Source organism: Penicillium angulare (assembly GCF_028827245.1).
Source record: "Penicillium angulare strain IBT 27051 chromosome Unknown utg000007l_segment0_segment0, whole genome shotgun sequence".
NCBI classification, from domain to species: Eukaryota; Fungi; Ascomycota; class Eurotiomycetes; order Eurotiales; family Aspergillaceae; genus Penicillium; species Penicillium angulare.
The window spans coordinates 2,258,051-2,273,875 of record NW_026623166.1 but is presented as its reverse complement, the minus strand read 5'-3'; the positions used below and the strand labels follow the sequence as shown (position 1 = coordinate 2,273,875).

At 46.6% G+C, this 15,825-nt stretch overlaps 10 protein-coding genes across 10 annotated transcripts; 6 read left to right on the top strand and 4 right to left on the bottom strand.

Annotated features, from left to right (window-relative positions):
- Nucleotides 1-1,926: 1,926 nt before the first annotated feature.
- On the bottom strand, nucleotides 1,927-2,573 carry N7478_010124 (uncharacterized protein; the record flags this gene model as incomplete). Its single annotated transcript, XM_056926338.1, has 2 exons — nucleotides 1,927-2,382; nucleotides 2,448-2,573. The coding sequence occupies 2 exons, from the start codon at nucleotides 2,571-2,573 to the stop codon at nucleotides 1,927-1,929; spliced, it is 582 nt and encodes a 193-aa protein (XP_056775708.1).
- Nucleotides 2,574-3,392: 819 nt separating this feature from the next.
- Nucleotides 3,393-3,914, bottom strand: N7478_010123 (uncharacterized protein; the record flags this gene model as incomplete). Its single annotated transcript, XM_056926337.1, has 1 exon — nucleotides 3,393-3,914. One exon carries the CDS (start codon nucleotides 3,912-3,914, stop codon nucleotides 3,393-3,395), a length of 522 nt encoding a protein of 173 aa, XP_056775707.1.
- An 878-nt stretch (nucleotides 3,915-4,792) lies between these two features.
- N7478_010122 (uncharacterized protein) lies at nucleotides 4,793-5,269 on the top strand (the record flags this gene model as incomplete). The annotated part of the gene is made up of 1 exon (XM_056926336.1): nucleotides 4,793-5,269. The coding sequence occupies one exon, from the start codon at nucleotides 4,793-4,795 to the stop codon at nucleotides 5,267-5,269; it is 477 nt and encodes a 158-aa protein (XP_056775706.1).
- A 315-nt stretch (nucleotides 5,270-5,584) lies between these two features.
- N7478_010121 (uncharacterized protein) lies at nucleotides 5,585-6,364 on the bottom strand (the record flags this gene model as incomplete). The annotated part of the gene is made up of 1 exon (XM_056926335.1): nucleotides 5,585-6,364. One exon carries the CDS (start codon nucleotides 6,362-6,364, stop codon nucleotides 5,585-5,587), a length of 780 nt encoding a protein of 259 aa, XP_056775705.1.
- A 2,002-nt stretch (nucleotides 6,365-8,366) lies between these two features.
- On the top strand, nucleotides 8,367-8,630 carry N7478_010120 (uncharacterized protein; the record flags this gene model as incomplete). Its single annotated transcript, XM_056926334.1, has 1 exon — nucleotides 8,367-8,630. The coding sequence occupies one exon, from the start codon at nucleotides 8,367-8,369 to the stop codon at nucleotides 8,628-8,630; it is 264 nt and encodes an 87-aa protein (XP_056775704.1).
- Nucleotides 8,631-8,656: 26 nt separating this feature from the next.
- N7478_010119 (uncharacterized protein) lies at nucleotides 8,657-9,049 on the top strand (the record flags this gene model as incomplete). Its single annotated transcript, XM_056926333.1, has 1 exon — nucleotides 8,657-9,049. The coding sequence occupies one exon, from the start codon at nucleotides 8,657-8,659 to the stop codon at nucleotides 9,047-9,049; it is 393 nt and encodes a 130-aa protein (XP_056775703.1).
- A 34-nt stretch (nucleotides 9,050-9,083) lies between these two features.
- N7478_010118 (uncharacterized protein) lies at nucleotides 9,084-10,106 on the top strand (the record flags this gene model as incomplete). Its single annotated transcript, XM_056926332.1, has 1 exon — nucleotides 9,084-10,106. The coding sequence occupies one exon, from the start codon at nucleotides 9,084-9,086 to the stop codon at nucleotides 10,104-10,106; it is 1,023 nt and encodes a 340-aa protein (XP_056775702.1).
- Nucleotides 10,107-10,669: 563 nt separating this feature from the next.
- Nucleotides 10,670-11,482, top strand: N7478_010117 (CAZyme family AA11; the record flags this gene model as incomplete). Its single annotated transcript, XM_056926331.1, has 1 exon — nucleotides 10,670-11,482. The coding sequence occupies one exon, from the start codon at nucleotides 10,670-10,672 to the stop codon at nucleotides 11,480-11,482; it is 813 nt and encodes a 270-aa protein (XP_056775701.1).
- A 2,423-nt stretch (nucleotides 11,483-13,905) lies between these two features.
- On the bottom strand, nucleotides 13,906-14,577 carry N7478_010116 (uncharacterized protein; the record flags this gene model as incomplete). The annotated part of the gene is made up of 1 exon (XM_056926330.1): nucleotides 13,906-14,577. One exon carries the CDS (start codon nucleotides 14,575-14,577, stop codon nucleotides 13,906-13,908), a length of 672 nt encoding a protein of 223 aa, XP_056775700.1.
- A 422-nt stretch (nucleotides 14,578-14,999) lies between these two features.
- On the top strand, nucleotides 15,000-15,397 carry N7478_010115 (uncharacterized protein; the record flags this gene model as incomplete). The annotated part of the gene is made up of 2 exons (XM_056926329.1): nucleotides 15,000-15,188; nucleotides 15,239-15,397. The coding sequence occupies 2 exons, from the start codon at nucleotides 15,000-15,002 to the stop codon at nucleotides 15,395-15,397; spliced, it is 348 nt and encodes a 115-aa protein (XP_056775699.1).
- Nucleotides 15,398-15,825: the final 428 nt, after the last annotated feature.

Here is a 15,825-nt window from a genome sequence, read left to right as displayed (position 1 = left end):
TGGGGCATACCTACGTCTGTTCTCCCAGACCAAGTGCGTGGTCACGTGGCCCTCATCCTAGATAGTGTGCCAAGAATGGTTATGTAAAAGTGATGACAGTAAGTGCTCAGAAGCTTGCATAGCCATCTGCCAACTCCCTTCAAATTACCTCGACGTTGAAGAATGACGGCGACTACGCCCCTATCCCGCCAAAGGAAAACAGTTTACCCCGAGATTGTCAAAGGACTCATACTTGAAGATCGATGCATACTACGAGGCACCGATACAAATGTTAAGCGAGGGCAGAGATGGTTTAGGCAATCATTTAATGATTTGGTCTAAACATCAAGGAGGTCTGGGAGAGCTTCGAGATTACATTCGTTGTCGTGATTCTATTAGGGAACTAGACATTTCCATGTCAATGCAAACAAGTCAAACATCAGAAATATCCAGGTATGATGCTATGGAAATCGCCTGAGTTGAGGATTGGTCAGATTCGTGTTCTGAGAGAGCGAGAGACTTCGAGGCGGGCGACGGAGGTGTCGCGTGTCTCCAAGTTACAAGCAGACACAACCCTCACTTACTTCAAATACCAACTGTAAGAATCAATACCGGCTCCACTGGCAAGGGTCGGCCGGCGAAACTATCAATATGTACTAGTGCCTTAAGCAACTGGCCATTCTATTTAACTACAGATACTAACTAGACAAAGCGCAGGGCGAAGAGCTGCAACAGGATTGCCGGGGCGGAGAGAATGATGATTGTGATTATCTTGTACGCCGTCCCACCCAAAGAGAAAACAACCCATAGACAATGTAAATTCCAATGTGTCACCAACAGGCATGTCACCATGAGATTCTGGGTAGATTCTGGGTAGAACAAACTGTCCGTGGTGGCGTTCACTTTCACTAGGTAAACCGAGTTCTTAATTCCCCGACTTGATTTTGTATTGTAGACATGGCCGTTGTCGCGATGTTTGTAAAACCCTGGAAAATGTACTTAATGGCCTGATGGCTTGGAAAAAAGAAGGGTTGACCATGAAAAGAATGTAAGGCCGTTGGGGTGTTGTTTCGATCTAGTGTGCCACAATCTTCCCAATTAGGCTAGGGGCATAAATTATTTGAATGTATCTTCGGTCGATGTACGGATGGATGCCGAAATAAAGAAAATTCTTGAAATCAAAAACGCTAGGTACTGAAATTGTTCACCCACTCGCCAATCCGGGATTCCAATTCCTCCGCACTTTCGATACAGAAATTCAGGCGCAGAAATTCGTCTGCACAAAATGATCTTCTCTCTGTTCAGTAAATCGTAGATTACCCAGGTAGGACTGGGTGTGCTATGTCTAATGCACAAAAGTATCGCGCAGAATTCCTTGCCCGCTCTACTTATTCTTTCGCTACTCATTAAAAATGATCTCAGGAGCCACAGCAATCATTGCAATGGCATCAACTCCAACATTTAGCCTTCTTCTGCTCCGCTGGGTATAGTGTGGTGTCTCGATGACCGGTTTCAGAATTTAGTATCTACAATCTGACTTTCACCTATAATCGACGGGAGATAGAAAATGTGAGTACATTTGCCTTGGAAGGGGAAAATTTTCCATGGGTAGTTTTGCATTCTGCACTTGATATCCACTGTGGCTGGCGGAGAAAGCCGACACCTTGGGCGATCTTCATCATCACTAGATCCACTGGCGTTGCAGGGGAATCATCCCACTTTCGTGAGTGGAAGTATCATTATGGAGAAGAGGCATACTTAGTGAAACTTAGGAATGGATCGCATTGGAGAGCGTCGTTACTATTCGCAGGACGACAGGCTTCAAAGGAGCCATACAAGACCCGACTCTCCTATTTTGGGGAATGAATATTGATTGGATAATTGGAGCTCAAATGAACCGTCAAATCCTGTTGATAAGATCCGGCGACGAAAGTATCTTCGCTTCTTTCACGGCATAGTCCATTGATTGATTCTTTGGTTTGGATGCTCGCCTTGGAGATGGGTCCTCGATTGACCGCTTCGCATACTTGAAGTTTCCATGGATTTCATGAAGCCCTTAGAAATTGCATCATATGGGATCAGTCGAATCGCAGTGATATGCATAGCATCTCCATGGTATCCGGTCACTTCAACGGCGATGAAACTCGGCGTGATAGGCTCACCCGTGCGGTCTGTCAACCCCACCAAAACTCTCACCCCTTCCTTGGTGGGGGCGTCATCTGTGCGACCTTTGGAATGCAACATCGTGCTGGGTTCCAATGAGTACTTGAGGCTCACGTAAGCTCCAATACACCCCTTTGAGTACGCACACAGCTCCGCATCGATTGTCATCGAGGAGGTCGGTGGAAAAACTCGGTCACCATTCGCAAGTAGGTCGCCATCATGTACTGACCACACTATTGGCTGGAATGTTATTAGCGAGTTGCTCGAAAAGTTTCTCTGCTTTCCCGTGCAGTAGACATACGTACCACATAGTACAAGGCTTCATGTGCCGGTTTTCGTTCACGCATATAAGGCATGTGAATATCGTGCGACGCCGAAAGGGCAGCAGCTAATGTCGCGATTGTCCCAAATCTGATGAGACTGGCCCACATTGAATCCGACACTTTGAGAATATTTGAAGAATATTTGAGAAACGAGATCAGCCGGAAGTGTGATGTATTGCGCAAATCCTCCAGGGTGAGCTTTCGACAAGGATACCTCCGTCTCTAGTACTTTCTCACTACTGACGAGGTTAAAAGACTGGAATTCGCTGAACATACATGGACTACTGGGTGGTACAAATGAATATTAAAAATGACGATAGAAGCCAACGTCGGAACAGCCACTTATGAAATGTCTACTCAAATTTTTGATCCCTTCTTGACTTGAGAATCCACCCTTTAATGCACCTGGAGCGACTGAGCAGTCAACAGACAGTGTGGGGCTGAAGTTGAGACAACTGTTGAAGCAACGACGGGTGGCGTTGCCCCACCTGTAATTCTAGCATGGTTCAAAATATGCCCCGGCCGGTATGAAACGGGGAGGGGCAGGAACCAGGACGTAAAGAGGGGACCACCAGATCTCACTGAAGTTGCAAACTGGAATTCATGACCGATAGCATTGGGCAGGCTCGCTAGAAATGAGCTAAAATACATTTCTATACTCTGAAGTTCTTCTGAGATCGAATTCCTGCTTCAAGATTGATTGCGAACGCGGGCTATGAATTGAGTGAACAAGAACTGCTGATTAAAAAAATTCCCGACAAATGCTGTAACTTGCCGAAATTTGTACTTCAATCAGGTCAGACACCCCATTGACGTATTCCCATTGCAATCAATCATCTTCTCCTCACTGTGTTGGCTCCCGCAAAATCCTCAAGCCACGCTTGCAGCTTCTTGGAATCTCACTGGTTGCCTTCCCGTCAACTTCGGCTAAGCAAAGAGAGTCACGATCATCAAAACCATCACCAAGGCCCCGAAGGCTGCTTCTCCAACTCCACCATAGTACATGATCTCGTAATATGGAATTTCACCAGCGTGGGAGAACCGTTCAAACGAGGATTGGTATCCATGTAAAATATCAGCAATAAGGCCACCTAAGGCGACGTAGCCAATGCTGACGAAGAATTGTATAAAGCCAAACAAGGCGAATGCGTCGTGGGATTTTGCGGCGCGGCTTGAAGACACGGTCAGCCCTATCCCAAATGTCGCGAAACCAGTCGATGCAAGTGCACCAATTATCGCAGATACTAGCACTCGGTGCATCAGGTTTGCGAAAACATTGTCTGCGACACTGTCACCGGAGGCTGCGAGATCAGATTTTGCACGATCGCGCAAGACAACTGCAAACCGGGCAATGGCTGAATCAAGGCTGGCAATAGCTAAGTTGATCACGATAAGAGAAGCGATGGCGAAGCGGATGCAGATCACGTCAAATATGGGTTGCAGTCTCATTTTGGTAGGATGTATAGAAAAGCGTGCTATTCAAAGGGTTGAAGATGCTCAGCTGGCAGAGACGAGATTTAGTCGACTTTTAAACTTGTTATGAGAAGAGATTCTGCTAATTTTTGTTTGTTCCCAGGAACGGTAGAGCTTCCAGGATCCTCAATCACATTTCTGGGTGACTACGATATGGTATTTCCCGAAAGGCTCTGGTCTACCAACACCACGGAGATCAAGCCGCACCAATCGTGTACTCCTAGGTATTCCATACCACAGAAATCCAGTTTTCGAGCTCAGGACTGTATCAGTGCAACCTCCATTCATTCCAAAGTCGCGGGAAAATACGCATAGGCAGCCACCGCCTGCGCACCTTCCAAATTTGGTGCATGGGTTACTCAACGCGTTGACACAACCGCGTTCACCAATTCACTCAACAAGGTCTTCACGACTGGGAGGCGAGATCATCGTTCCAGAGAGGCCGCCTTTTCACATGTCCGGACCCGCCACTTTTGACCGCTGGATGCTGCAGCTCTGCTTTTCCTCACCACATGGGCGACTCTTTGCAAAGTTACGATGAAACTTACAGGCCACAACTTTTACCACTTTTTTTGGGCAGCGAGATTCAGGGGTGCGCACAAGGCAGAACCGCCGATCATTATATGAGTTGCGTCCACTGCCATCAATTTCTTGGCTACTGGCGCATAGCATAGTCAGATTTTCCCACATGTTGACTGAACTTGATTGGGCAGTAATCATATACGAGTCCCAACTTTGGCGAAGGTGATATCGACTGAGAAGATAAATTCACTCCAATCCCGTCTTATTCTCTGGCCCCTCTCATCTTCTCTGCATTGTACTCAGAAATCCTCGGACACGACACTGTAACCACCATGCCTTCCAATAGCAGAATTCTCCCAACAGCTACTGAAAGACTCAGTGGACTTTGGAAACGGATTTTTGAATTCGCCCTGCTCATTGCTCTTATTTCGACGATCCTCTTGCGCCCTACGCATTCTGGAAAACTCAACTTCCACCCCAGCAAAGCTCCAACCTTGTACAGCATGTCACTCATTACGACCGTGCTATCTTGTACAGTCTCCCTGATGATGGAATTCTATCGCGACGACTCCTTGATTCCGGATCGACTTGAGCGCATACTCATGTGGGTGCCGCTCGTCCTGCTCGACCTTTCTATTGTTGAGCTCATCGCGGGCATCTCGGCCTCCAGCGTCTCAGCAGAGCACCGCGGGATTCTCAGTTGGTATTCAAGGGGCATTGTGTTGGGTTGCATATGCCTAGCAATATTTTTGGCGTACAGGCGTATCTGTCGAGCCAATTATGCTGTTCGTGCTGGAGGTCTTGAATAATCAAGCAGTGAATAAAGGAGAGGCTCGTAGGCCAATTATGGCGATGCGGATCAGATGTTCTTTCACTGAAATTCGCCCGCGCTTGAGTGGTGCGGAAGCAAATTTCGCGTTGGAACATCATCTGATATAGCGTATTGAAGGCCCTAGAGTCAATATAATGAGGCTTCCACACTCTACATCTTTCTCAAAGGCACCATTGGGTCAGTGAGCCTCGCTGTTGCGACGTCTAGGCTCGCTTGTATTGAGCTTATTTCCTAATCTCTCTCTCTCATATTTGCTATTGCTAAAACCTCCTCAATCGTAGCCGTTTAAAGCTCAATGAATCTCATCTCGCGTGTCCCTATCAACATAGTCAATCCAAACTTGCAATCGCACTGGACCAGGCGCAAGGTTACCGCCGATGCCATTCTCATATCTAGTCGCGAATGTGTAGGCATTTTCAATCCGAGCCGCGCTTTTGCTGACACTGGAGCAAACTCCTGTCACTGCATCACAAATCTTCATTCCCTGAACGTCCAACTGGGCGCTCTGAGCAGCAATTGCAGAGACATCAAATCCACTCCACCCAAGATTGATGCGCGAGCCAAAATCAAACTCTCCCCAGGTGGTTGCGTAACCCCCGTTAGTGTCCAATGGGATGTGAGACCCGCGCGCAGCTGCCCATCCACCTTGCGAGTCGCCATCGAACGCAAAGAAGCGAGTTTGGCTGCCTGTGAGGTGGAAGTCATGACAGGCGTTACCAAACCATCCGTTCATCACCCCGTCTGGTCCGTATTTGTTCCAAATAACCACTGTCCAAGAGTCGCCGGGGACTCCATTGAACTGAACCACATGTCTGTAGTCATCTGCAGCGTGTGCAGGGATCTCGATGATGTTGCTGCCATACGGGATGCCAACATTCCCCCGATAGTTGTCGCCGCTACCGATTGGGAGCGTGCGCTGACCAAAACCTGCAGAGGCGTACCCTTGACACCCGGATATCTTTCTTCCATGGGCTTCTTGTGAAAAACTGTTTCCTGAGCTTCCATCGGCCCAAACCGGCGTGGGTACGATGATGCTCAGGAGAGCGACAGCGAGGAGTCTGGCGGTGTGCATTTGCTCCTACCATTCAATGTCCTTTTGATTGTTAATCAAATAGACGGGGTAGTGAAGGGTAGACTGCAATGCCAAGGAGGCAAGTGAAGCTTTTAACTGGAAGCCGTGTCTTTCTCTGGGCGACCTTTGATCCTCATCTTTTGATTACAAACGGGAATCAGTTTTTGGTTCGAAAGGAAGCTATGTCGTACTGAAGCCTTTTCTTGTATAATAATCCAGCTATTGGAAAGAATCTTGCCCCGTGGAACTTGATGGGTGCGCGTAGAAAGATAGTATAAATTGTAGTATGTTATTGACAACGAGCTTCGACCAACAAATAGATTCATGGGGCGCCGACTTGCTCTAAACAGCTTTGCAATTTGCACTCAATGTTCGATTCATGGTAAAGTTGGGTGACAGCAGAGCCCACGCTCTGTACTGGTGAGCTCTTCACGGTGTGGACATATGAGGAGTCGGAAAGAAAACATACCAAGAACGCCTTCCACTTTATGTTGCAATATCATAGCTTGAATCTCTTTTCGCATCCATGCCAAGTTCTGACACGGGCTCTCAACACGGGAAACGACAAAAACATCTCTTTCTACCGTTATTTCTGAGTCTCGACTGATGGCGTAGAGGTGGCACTCTACCCAACTGACCTTGAAAAAAGCAGACAAGAAGAGAAAGACCTCCTCGGTGGATGTACTCGACGAAAGGGGGTCTGGGCCGTACCACGGGAGCCACGTTTGATTTGCGAGCACTACATCGGAAATCGGACAGAGCACGCAGGATATGCAGTCATAGACGGCAATGGCTTTTTCTGAGATTTGTGGGTAGGCTGGTGAGCTCAAAAGAATGCTACTCGCAAGACGTGGCGATGGAGGGGGCGTGTCGATGAATTGCTCCCACAGAATGTCTAGTTCGGCCGAAAGGTCATTCACCGAAAGGTCATTCACTATAAGAATCAGTAAGCATGACAGTGAGAATAATTTAGCATGAACGTACTTATTTGAGTAGGTTTTTCGCCTTCTATTTAGAGATGTGTCGCGTCGTACCTGCGGTTTGCTAGTTGCTCTCGGTAAGATGAATGTAGTAAGAAATTTACGACTGGGCGCTATTGTTAGGCTACAAGGGATATATAGAATAACAAAAGTGAGTCGGTGCATCTTACCATGGTTCGACGTTGAAAGCGAGGCCAGCAAAATGTGCACCCTCAGGGTCAAATAATTGCGTGGTCCAAGAGGCTGTTCTGGCTGGACCCACAAATCTTGGCCAGTGAATCAACGACCCTCGACAGTGATTAAACATCCGTAACACGACCACTCACCACCTGAGCAAATATTTGAGCAGCTATCTTAAGTCTGGTACGCAGTGAAGTTACAATTTTGAGCAGATCACTTTTGTCAATCAAGCCGTTCCGCTATCGCAGGCTGGGAGAGGCCCAGAGCGCCGCCAGGGCATTTTTTGGCAGTGAGAATGACCAGGTCTTTTGGATGACCTGTTTCAGCAATGCGACGCAAAGAATAGCACATATGGTAGGCTCTATGCTGATCATCCTGTCTAAGCCTGGCAGTAAAAGCACGTTGAGTACCCATGGGTCGTCATTCAACAATCCCTAGTGTTGAGCACACACCACGTCATTTCCTGGGCCTTTGAGAGGGGTTGATCTCTTTCAAACAGGCTGCCACGGAAAGAACTTTGCACAAGGAGCCTTATTTATTGATGCGCATTTTTTCTCATAAAATCTCCTTGCGAGCTCCTCACATATCTGCGATTCCAACCAGCTAGGATGAGCGACATGGCAAGTGACAGGGCTTCCGAGCTGGGGTGCGACTTCTCAGATCCTAGTTCACAGCTCATCCGAGAGTTACACGAATCTCAAGTCGGTGCAGCCCTAAGGGGATCAAAGCGCGACAGAAAATAACCCTACACAGGTCGCCCGGCTACCTGACTGATTGGGATGGTAAGAGCGCATTTCGCGAACTCTATCAGAACTGGTAAGTCCTTTCACCCAATCGCGAACATGGAGCTGACTCTAGACAGGAAGGATGCCTTCATGGAGACGCATAGACTACACAGGAAAGGATTCAGACCGATACTCAGAGACGAAGGGCACCGCATCATTATCCTTGTTCCGAGGCCATCGCCTGACGAGCAGTCTTCCGAAGCTCTGGGGTTTATCAAATATCAAAAGAGTAACGGCAGTACATATCACTTTGGCCAATTCCAATTCGTCTCTGCCGATCGAGGCACTGGGACTGGGATGGTCTTCCAAGAATGGGCCTGATTTGATCGGGCCTAAAGTTGGCTGCCATGGTCCTCATTCGAGAGGGCTACCAGGTCCGCATTGCAGCTAGCCGGACCAACTGGAAATTTTCATGGGACCAAACTGCATCTCAAGTGAGCTGTTCCTTGCGGCCTTCTTTGCAGAAGGAGGCTCCTGATGGTGTAGATGCAGCAATAGACATGGACCGGCTGCGTTCTCGTATTGACAGGGATGTCTCTGTGACAATCGCTAGTAGTCAAGATCAGTTACCAGCGGAGACATTCCTCAATTGGTTATCAGTCACCATGGATATTCGCGGACTGAACTACCCAGTCACTGTTGCCACCACCGACTACGGCGACGTGATTCTAGACAGGGAGATGAATAGAAAAGATTTTCTTCCAAGGGCTTCTTGTATCATCCGTGGTATCACTCTTTAAAGGTTACAAGCTCAGCTACAACTTTGCACACGGTATGTTGACGCGTGACAGACTGTGGGTGGCCAACCAGCAGAGTGAGGCTGACTTGATTCGGAAGATTTGGGAGTGTGCACTGACTCAGCATGGCAAGGAGCTGCTGCCGATTTACGTTAGCCTCCTTCGACATTTCCCAAGTTCTGCCGATGTAGCATTGGCAGACCGCCTCCTGGAGGCGTCGACCAGGCATCTGATCTGGCAGCACCTTCTGCAAAATTCAAATAACCGCGAATTTTTCTATGATGGGAGGCTGTCGTCACAGGTAAGTCTCAGCAATCTGAATGGCACGTCTTTAATGCTAACTCTCCAGACCGTAGGAATGATTCGGGAGCACACAGGCAAGCAGCCGGTGGCGCTACCTCCGCCGCTCTGGGAAATGCTTCGATCGAGCACGTCCATCCGAACATATGAAGAGGAACAGACGAAGCGATTTAAGGATGCGCCTCTTGCCGAGCATCCGACAAGCACCTTTGGCCAGACTGTTGCGAGAGCGGTGAGAGCGTGCATGGCTCTTTTGAGTGCCACACTGAATATCGAGGTACAGTTTGTCCAAATCAACGGCAAAGCAATTGACGTATGTTTTGATCGACAGGATAACATACTGAAGATTCGTAGCCTGTGGCTTGACTTCCAGAGTGTACACGGTGGGGGCTCATGCTGTTATGAGTTGGATGCGGGCATGGTAGGCCCAGACGTGGCCTTTTTCTGTGATCACACTATCGAAGAATTGATGCTTCGGGCTGTAGATTCTGTTTTCCAGAGTTCTCCTCCTTTGGCGGCTACCAAAAGACGTTACTTAGGCCATATCAGGCGTCTCTTGAGGTTCATGCCGCAGAGGATCGAATCCTCATATCAGCGCTACGGCTTGGTGGTCACTTGGGAGAACCGCAGGATCCGCTCGGTGCAAATGGACCATGATACTGCAGCGCAATATCATGTTGTCCTCCACGAAGAAAAATGTATCGCGGAGTATTCTTGCAAATTACTCCATACCAAAAGTAAGTCCCGACGAATCGACTGACATGATCCATTATTGACATTCTTAGTTACGGATGCCAGCGAGCCTGCACCATGCGGATGTGCCCAACGATTAGCTTCAGAGCCAGATATGTTCTGTGTGTTCCAGCCTTTGGATAGAACGAAGCATTATTTTGCCATGATTGCGTTGAACGAAGACTCGTCATTCTACGGATTACCGTCAGCGGTGGTTCAGTTTGCTCGAGAAGACCAAAGCACGGGGTGCGTCGCGTGAGCGGAATCACGCGAAGAGTTCTGTTGTGTTCTTGCTCATATCCATCGAATGATCACTTGAACACACGACTGATATGCTGGGACTGTCTTCAGCCTGCATCGGAATAAAGAGTTCTTTGAGTGCAATGGGCCTAAATTAGTTGTCATCGTTGACGAACGTTTGAACAGCAGCACTTAATCCTCTCGCAGGCGGAGGCCAAAAGTGCGGCCACCCAAAATCCTCCTGCAAATTATCTCCCTTCATCAAATCAGCAGGAGGGTATATGAGAGGATCTGCCCGCCATATATCTCGTTCTTGCTGTGCACATCCAAATTCGCACCTCAGCCGCTGCAATGTTTCTTCTCAAGGCTGTCTCCATCATTATGGCTGTGGGTTGGGCTTCGGGCCATATGATCTTAAACAACCCAAAACCATTTGGCAAGGCAACCCTCAACAATTCCCCGCTCGCAGCAGATGGGAGCGACTTTCCGTGCAAGCTACGCCCGGGTGCATTCGAAGCGCCCGAGGAGCAGAATATCGTCGGCGTCGGAGAGACACATCCCCTATCTTTTGAAGGAGGCGCCATGCATGGCGGAGGATCCTGCCAAGTCAGTTTGACGATAGACCGGATTCCGTCTAAAGATTCAGAGTGGTTGGTCATCAAATCTTTCGAGGGCGGCTGTCCGGCCAGTACTAGCGGTAGCATTGGAAGTAGCTCGGCAGCTGTGGATCCCTTCCACTTCAACTTTACCGTTCCTGAGAGCATGAAACCGGGGGACTACACGTTGGCCTGGACGTGGTTTAATCAGATCGGCAATCGTGAAATGTACATGAATTGCGCCCCGATCACAATCACCGGTCTACCCGCCAACGGATCGCAAACACGGCCTTCTTTCCCACCAATGTTCATCGCGAATATCAATGGTTGTAATACTACAGAGAACGTTGATATCCGGTTCCCCCACCCAGGTAATGCTCTTGAGTACAACGGCGACCCGGCAAAGTTGGCGCCCCTGGGCTTGCCTGCCTGCACAGGAGTCCCGCTTTTCGGCGACCGCGGCGTAACAGCCTTGCAAGTTCCCCCGACAAGCGGCTCGCATTCATCGTCTCCAGTTATGGCTTCTGCAGCACCTTCCTGGTGCATCGCTCGGCCTCCGACTGCATGAATGTCTGGGTGATTGGCTTCGCAGTCATCTTTATGGCTAGGCACAAACCACGCAGGCCGCGTTTTCATGCTTCAGTACGAGTTTAAATGAATTTGCGATTTCTTCTTTTTCCTTATCGATCCACTAAAACCGAATTTAAATGTTGCTTACTAATTTGAGAAATGTACTAGCCGTGCCTACACCGCTACGCGGCAGAACACCAAATGGGGTCGCCCCATTTGGTGTCCCGCAGCGGAATGGAAATTCTCACCGGAATGGAAAATTTTCTGAATTTTATCATATTGTTTAAAAAGACTTCCTTAACTATGGCCAAACCTACTGAAACCGAGGTATCTCGTGTAAATCAGGCCATTAAATACGCCTGAAGCCTCAAAAAGCCGAATTTGTCCGCCATTTCTAAGGAATATGGCGTTGATTACAAGCTTCTTTGGAGACGTGTAAAACAGAACATAAAGCCAAAAACAGATGTTAAACTATCGAATTACACCTTGAACGTATAGTAAGAAAAGGCTTTAGGGTATTGGATATAGGCTATAGATGTAGCTTTTATACCCCCTACGCCAAATATTATAGAACAATAGGCTAATACTACCCTTACTCGATCAAAAACACCTGATCGGACGGTCGGAAAAGACTAGGTTTATTGTTATATTAAACGATTTCCTGATACAGAAATGAAGCTTAGAAGGCAAAAGATTATTGATTCAAAACGTCTAGGAGCAGTAGATGTCTCAATGTTATATCATTAGTACGATTTATTAGCCAAAGCCCTAGATAGTATACACCCACAGTTAATTTACAATTTCAATAAAACTGGCTTTTATATTGGACAAGGAAGAACTCAGCGAGTATTTTCTAGCCGAATAAATAAATCACAACAGCTTATAAGCAATAAACACGGAGAAAGAGTTACAATCGTAGAATGTATTACTACAGATAGCTGGTGAATATATCCCCTTATTATCTTTAAAGGCCAACATCATATAAAATCGTGGTATAACCATATTTTACCTAATAAATAGATAACTATAACTATAGAGAAAGGCTATATTATTGATAAACTTACTGTGCTTTAGATACAAGAATTTAACCGTGAAACATATAATTGTATTAATAAAAATAAGCAACGAATTCTTTTGGTTAATAGTTGTGGTTCATATCTAACTTTTGAATTTCTCAATATTGTAGAGAAAGCTAATATTAAGATCTTTGGTTTCCTTCTAAATAGAACTAATTATCTTCAATCTCTTAATAGTAAACTATTTTCCTACAAAGCTTATTTCCGATCGCAAAATAACCTTATTTCTTAATAGGGGGGTAGCCAACTTGCTACAAAATTATCTTTTCTTCACAACCTTCTTACCTTCCGAGATAAAGCTCTTATATCCTATATCTATTGGAATGCCTTTAAAGATCATAGAATCTATCCTCTAGATATAGAGATAGTTTATAAACCTCTCAATAATTCTCTTCCAGAGTCTCTAGATCTAGAAATTGATCTACGGAATGAGAAAACACTATCTCCAGGGCCAGATCTTTTATCTTTAAGTCTTAAAAACATACTTTTAAAGACATTTAAAGATGTGGAAAAACGACAAAGACATCTCTCTGGACTTCTTGATCGATCTAATATAATACCTAAAGAGAAAAAAACACTCTTATAGGTCTTAGAAGAGTAAGAATTCTATTTTAATACCTTAGTTAATACCTTAGCTACTATAGCTGAGATAGCTAGATTTAAAGCTCTACGGGAGAAAAAAATTACCAAAAGGCATATTTTAGGCCTTAGAGATAACGGAATGATTTGTGTTAAAGATACAAAACGTAGTATTACTACCAGGCATACTAAGGAAGCTGAAAAAGAGGAAAAACGGCTTGCGAGGGAGTGGAAGAAAAACCATCCTAATTCTACCACACCATTCAGATCGGAGGCTGAAAAGGATGTAGAGGCTGAGCCGTTATATAACGAGACAGGAGAGGTTATTGGTTTTTTTGATAAATTCTAAATTATATAGAGATTTGTATGTAAAGACGAAAATTTTCCATTCCGGTGAGAATTTCCATTCCGCTGCGGAACACCAATTCGCCCGGGCGCGAATTGGTGTTCTGCCGTGTAGCGGTGTAGACACGGCTACTTGATAGCTGCAGACCAACCGTGAACCTGCCTTGTAGCCAATCTTCGATCGATGACCACATGTCAGTCTTGAATAACAAATGCTGACCAAGAAAAGCATTCAGTAGTGAAAATCTCTCACATTGTTGTAAAGTATACAGGGAGTTGACAGAAATTCAGTTCAAAGCTAAATAAAGACACATGCGACAGTTTCCTCGTGTTGCAGATCACAATTTCCAAGGTGAGGCGTTCAATCATATCAAATAACTTAGAGAACGCGCGGTTCTTAGCCTTATGAGGCTCGTGAGCTTCAATCTAAACCATCCTCATGCTCAGGAGCGGCGCCGCCTTCAACCTTGATCGCAGAGCTAGCGACACGCTTCCGCCCCTCTCCACTCAATTCAGTACCCAGATTTGCGAGCAAAATCCTCACCAACGATCCGGCATCTCGTCGCTGAATTGATGAACCGTCGGTTGAGATCAGCTCTTCGCACTGCCTTGCCGCTAGCAAGAACAGCCGTAAGAGATTGGTAGCGTTGATAAGGCTTATATGGGAGCGAATCGGAGAAGATAAATGACGAACTTTGGGAGAAATTGCCTTAATGATGCCCTTCCAACTGGTTATGAGTTGCCTCTTTGAACATATCCGAAGTAGCGGAGCATGGCGTGCCTTTCGTACGGATCGTCGGAATACCGTCGAATTCCCGCTGCTGGAGTGTGATTGGGCGCGGATTTGTGAATTGGACATGGGTAGACGCCTTTGGCTCTCTTCCACTGACTGGTCCATCTCAAAATAGTCTTTCTTATCCGGGTAGCTGGATAGAAGGCTGTTCTCTCGAACCGTCCCGGTACCAGCTTCTGATCGCACTGCGACCAACCAGAGAATGAATACCATTGCTCTAATCACCATTTCTTCTTGTGTAACGGTACGGTGTTGATGACACGGGCCCTGACGTCTGACGACCTGGTGCAAACGTGCCATCATTGATTGCATAGAAAACACACGTCAAATGTCACAGGTAGTAAGTTCAGGACAAGGAACACTGTGCTAGGTCTTATAGTAGACCTATGTGGCATTTTTCGCTAAGAAGAGCGTGATCGTTGTATTTTCGTTACGAAATTGAGGCGTCATATGAAAATGAAGGTGTTGATTTAGATTGCAGGCTCAACGCGAAATGTCGTTGATGCCCGTTCGAATTAGCCATAATGGGCAACAATCAACACTTCTGGTCGAGCGCTCAGAGTTGGACGCTCAAGTGTTTCATAAAGTGAGAGTGATCAACCGTTGAGGGGTTTTCGCCGGCAATGGTAGTGCGCGAGTTTCTTGGTACCAGCATATGTATATAACTTCGTTTTCACGCTGCATTCGAAAATACTGATCCAGCCCTAACATCTCAATTCTCAATGGCACCAGTGTCTACCCGTGTCCAGAGAGAACAACTCCGCAAGCGTCGGAATAATCTCTTGCGACGCCACAACGATTTCTGGCGTTTGTATGGAATCAAGAGTTGGCTAGTCATGGAGTCGCCCGAAGGACAGATCTTCACGTACCACTCGCACCCGAGTATTCCGTCGCCTTCAGGAAAAGACATGGTAAGTTTGCAACTCAAATCAGATCTCACAGTAGTGCTCACAGTAACCAGGAAACCCGCCACAAGCCAAAGATTGCAAGAACACCGCACGACTATGATTCTGCGCCAAGCTTGGACACTCTTGGAGGCAAAGTTCCGGCTCTGCAGATCCCTATCCGCCGACCGGCTTTATGGAGGTCACTGGCCTGGTATTTGAAGAAGGTCGCTTGAGAGCGAGAGTCGGTGAACATGCTGTGACCTGTACTTGAATGACATGACTTTTCGTTTGCTGAATATTCACGTGTGGCGTGAGGCCATATTAGTACCCATGCTTTGATCTAGAGCATAATGATTGTGAATAATGTATCTACATTGAGGCTGCAGAAATGACAAAAGCTGAGAGACAAACCATTACAAACTCTAATGGAAGTAGATATATAAGCAGTTCGAATATGAGAGCCCACGTGTAGCCAGCCACATGGAATAGTGCTAAATAGCAAAGACACTACTTTTGCGTGAGAGTGAATGATTTTGCCAAACACGAGATTTGGCGTTAAAGAATTACCTAGTATACGTCTAAGACAGAGCCCAATTGCTAATCAAAAAAGTATCTTTTGAAACTTCTCAATTTGCTTGACGTAAATAGTAGGACCTCGCAA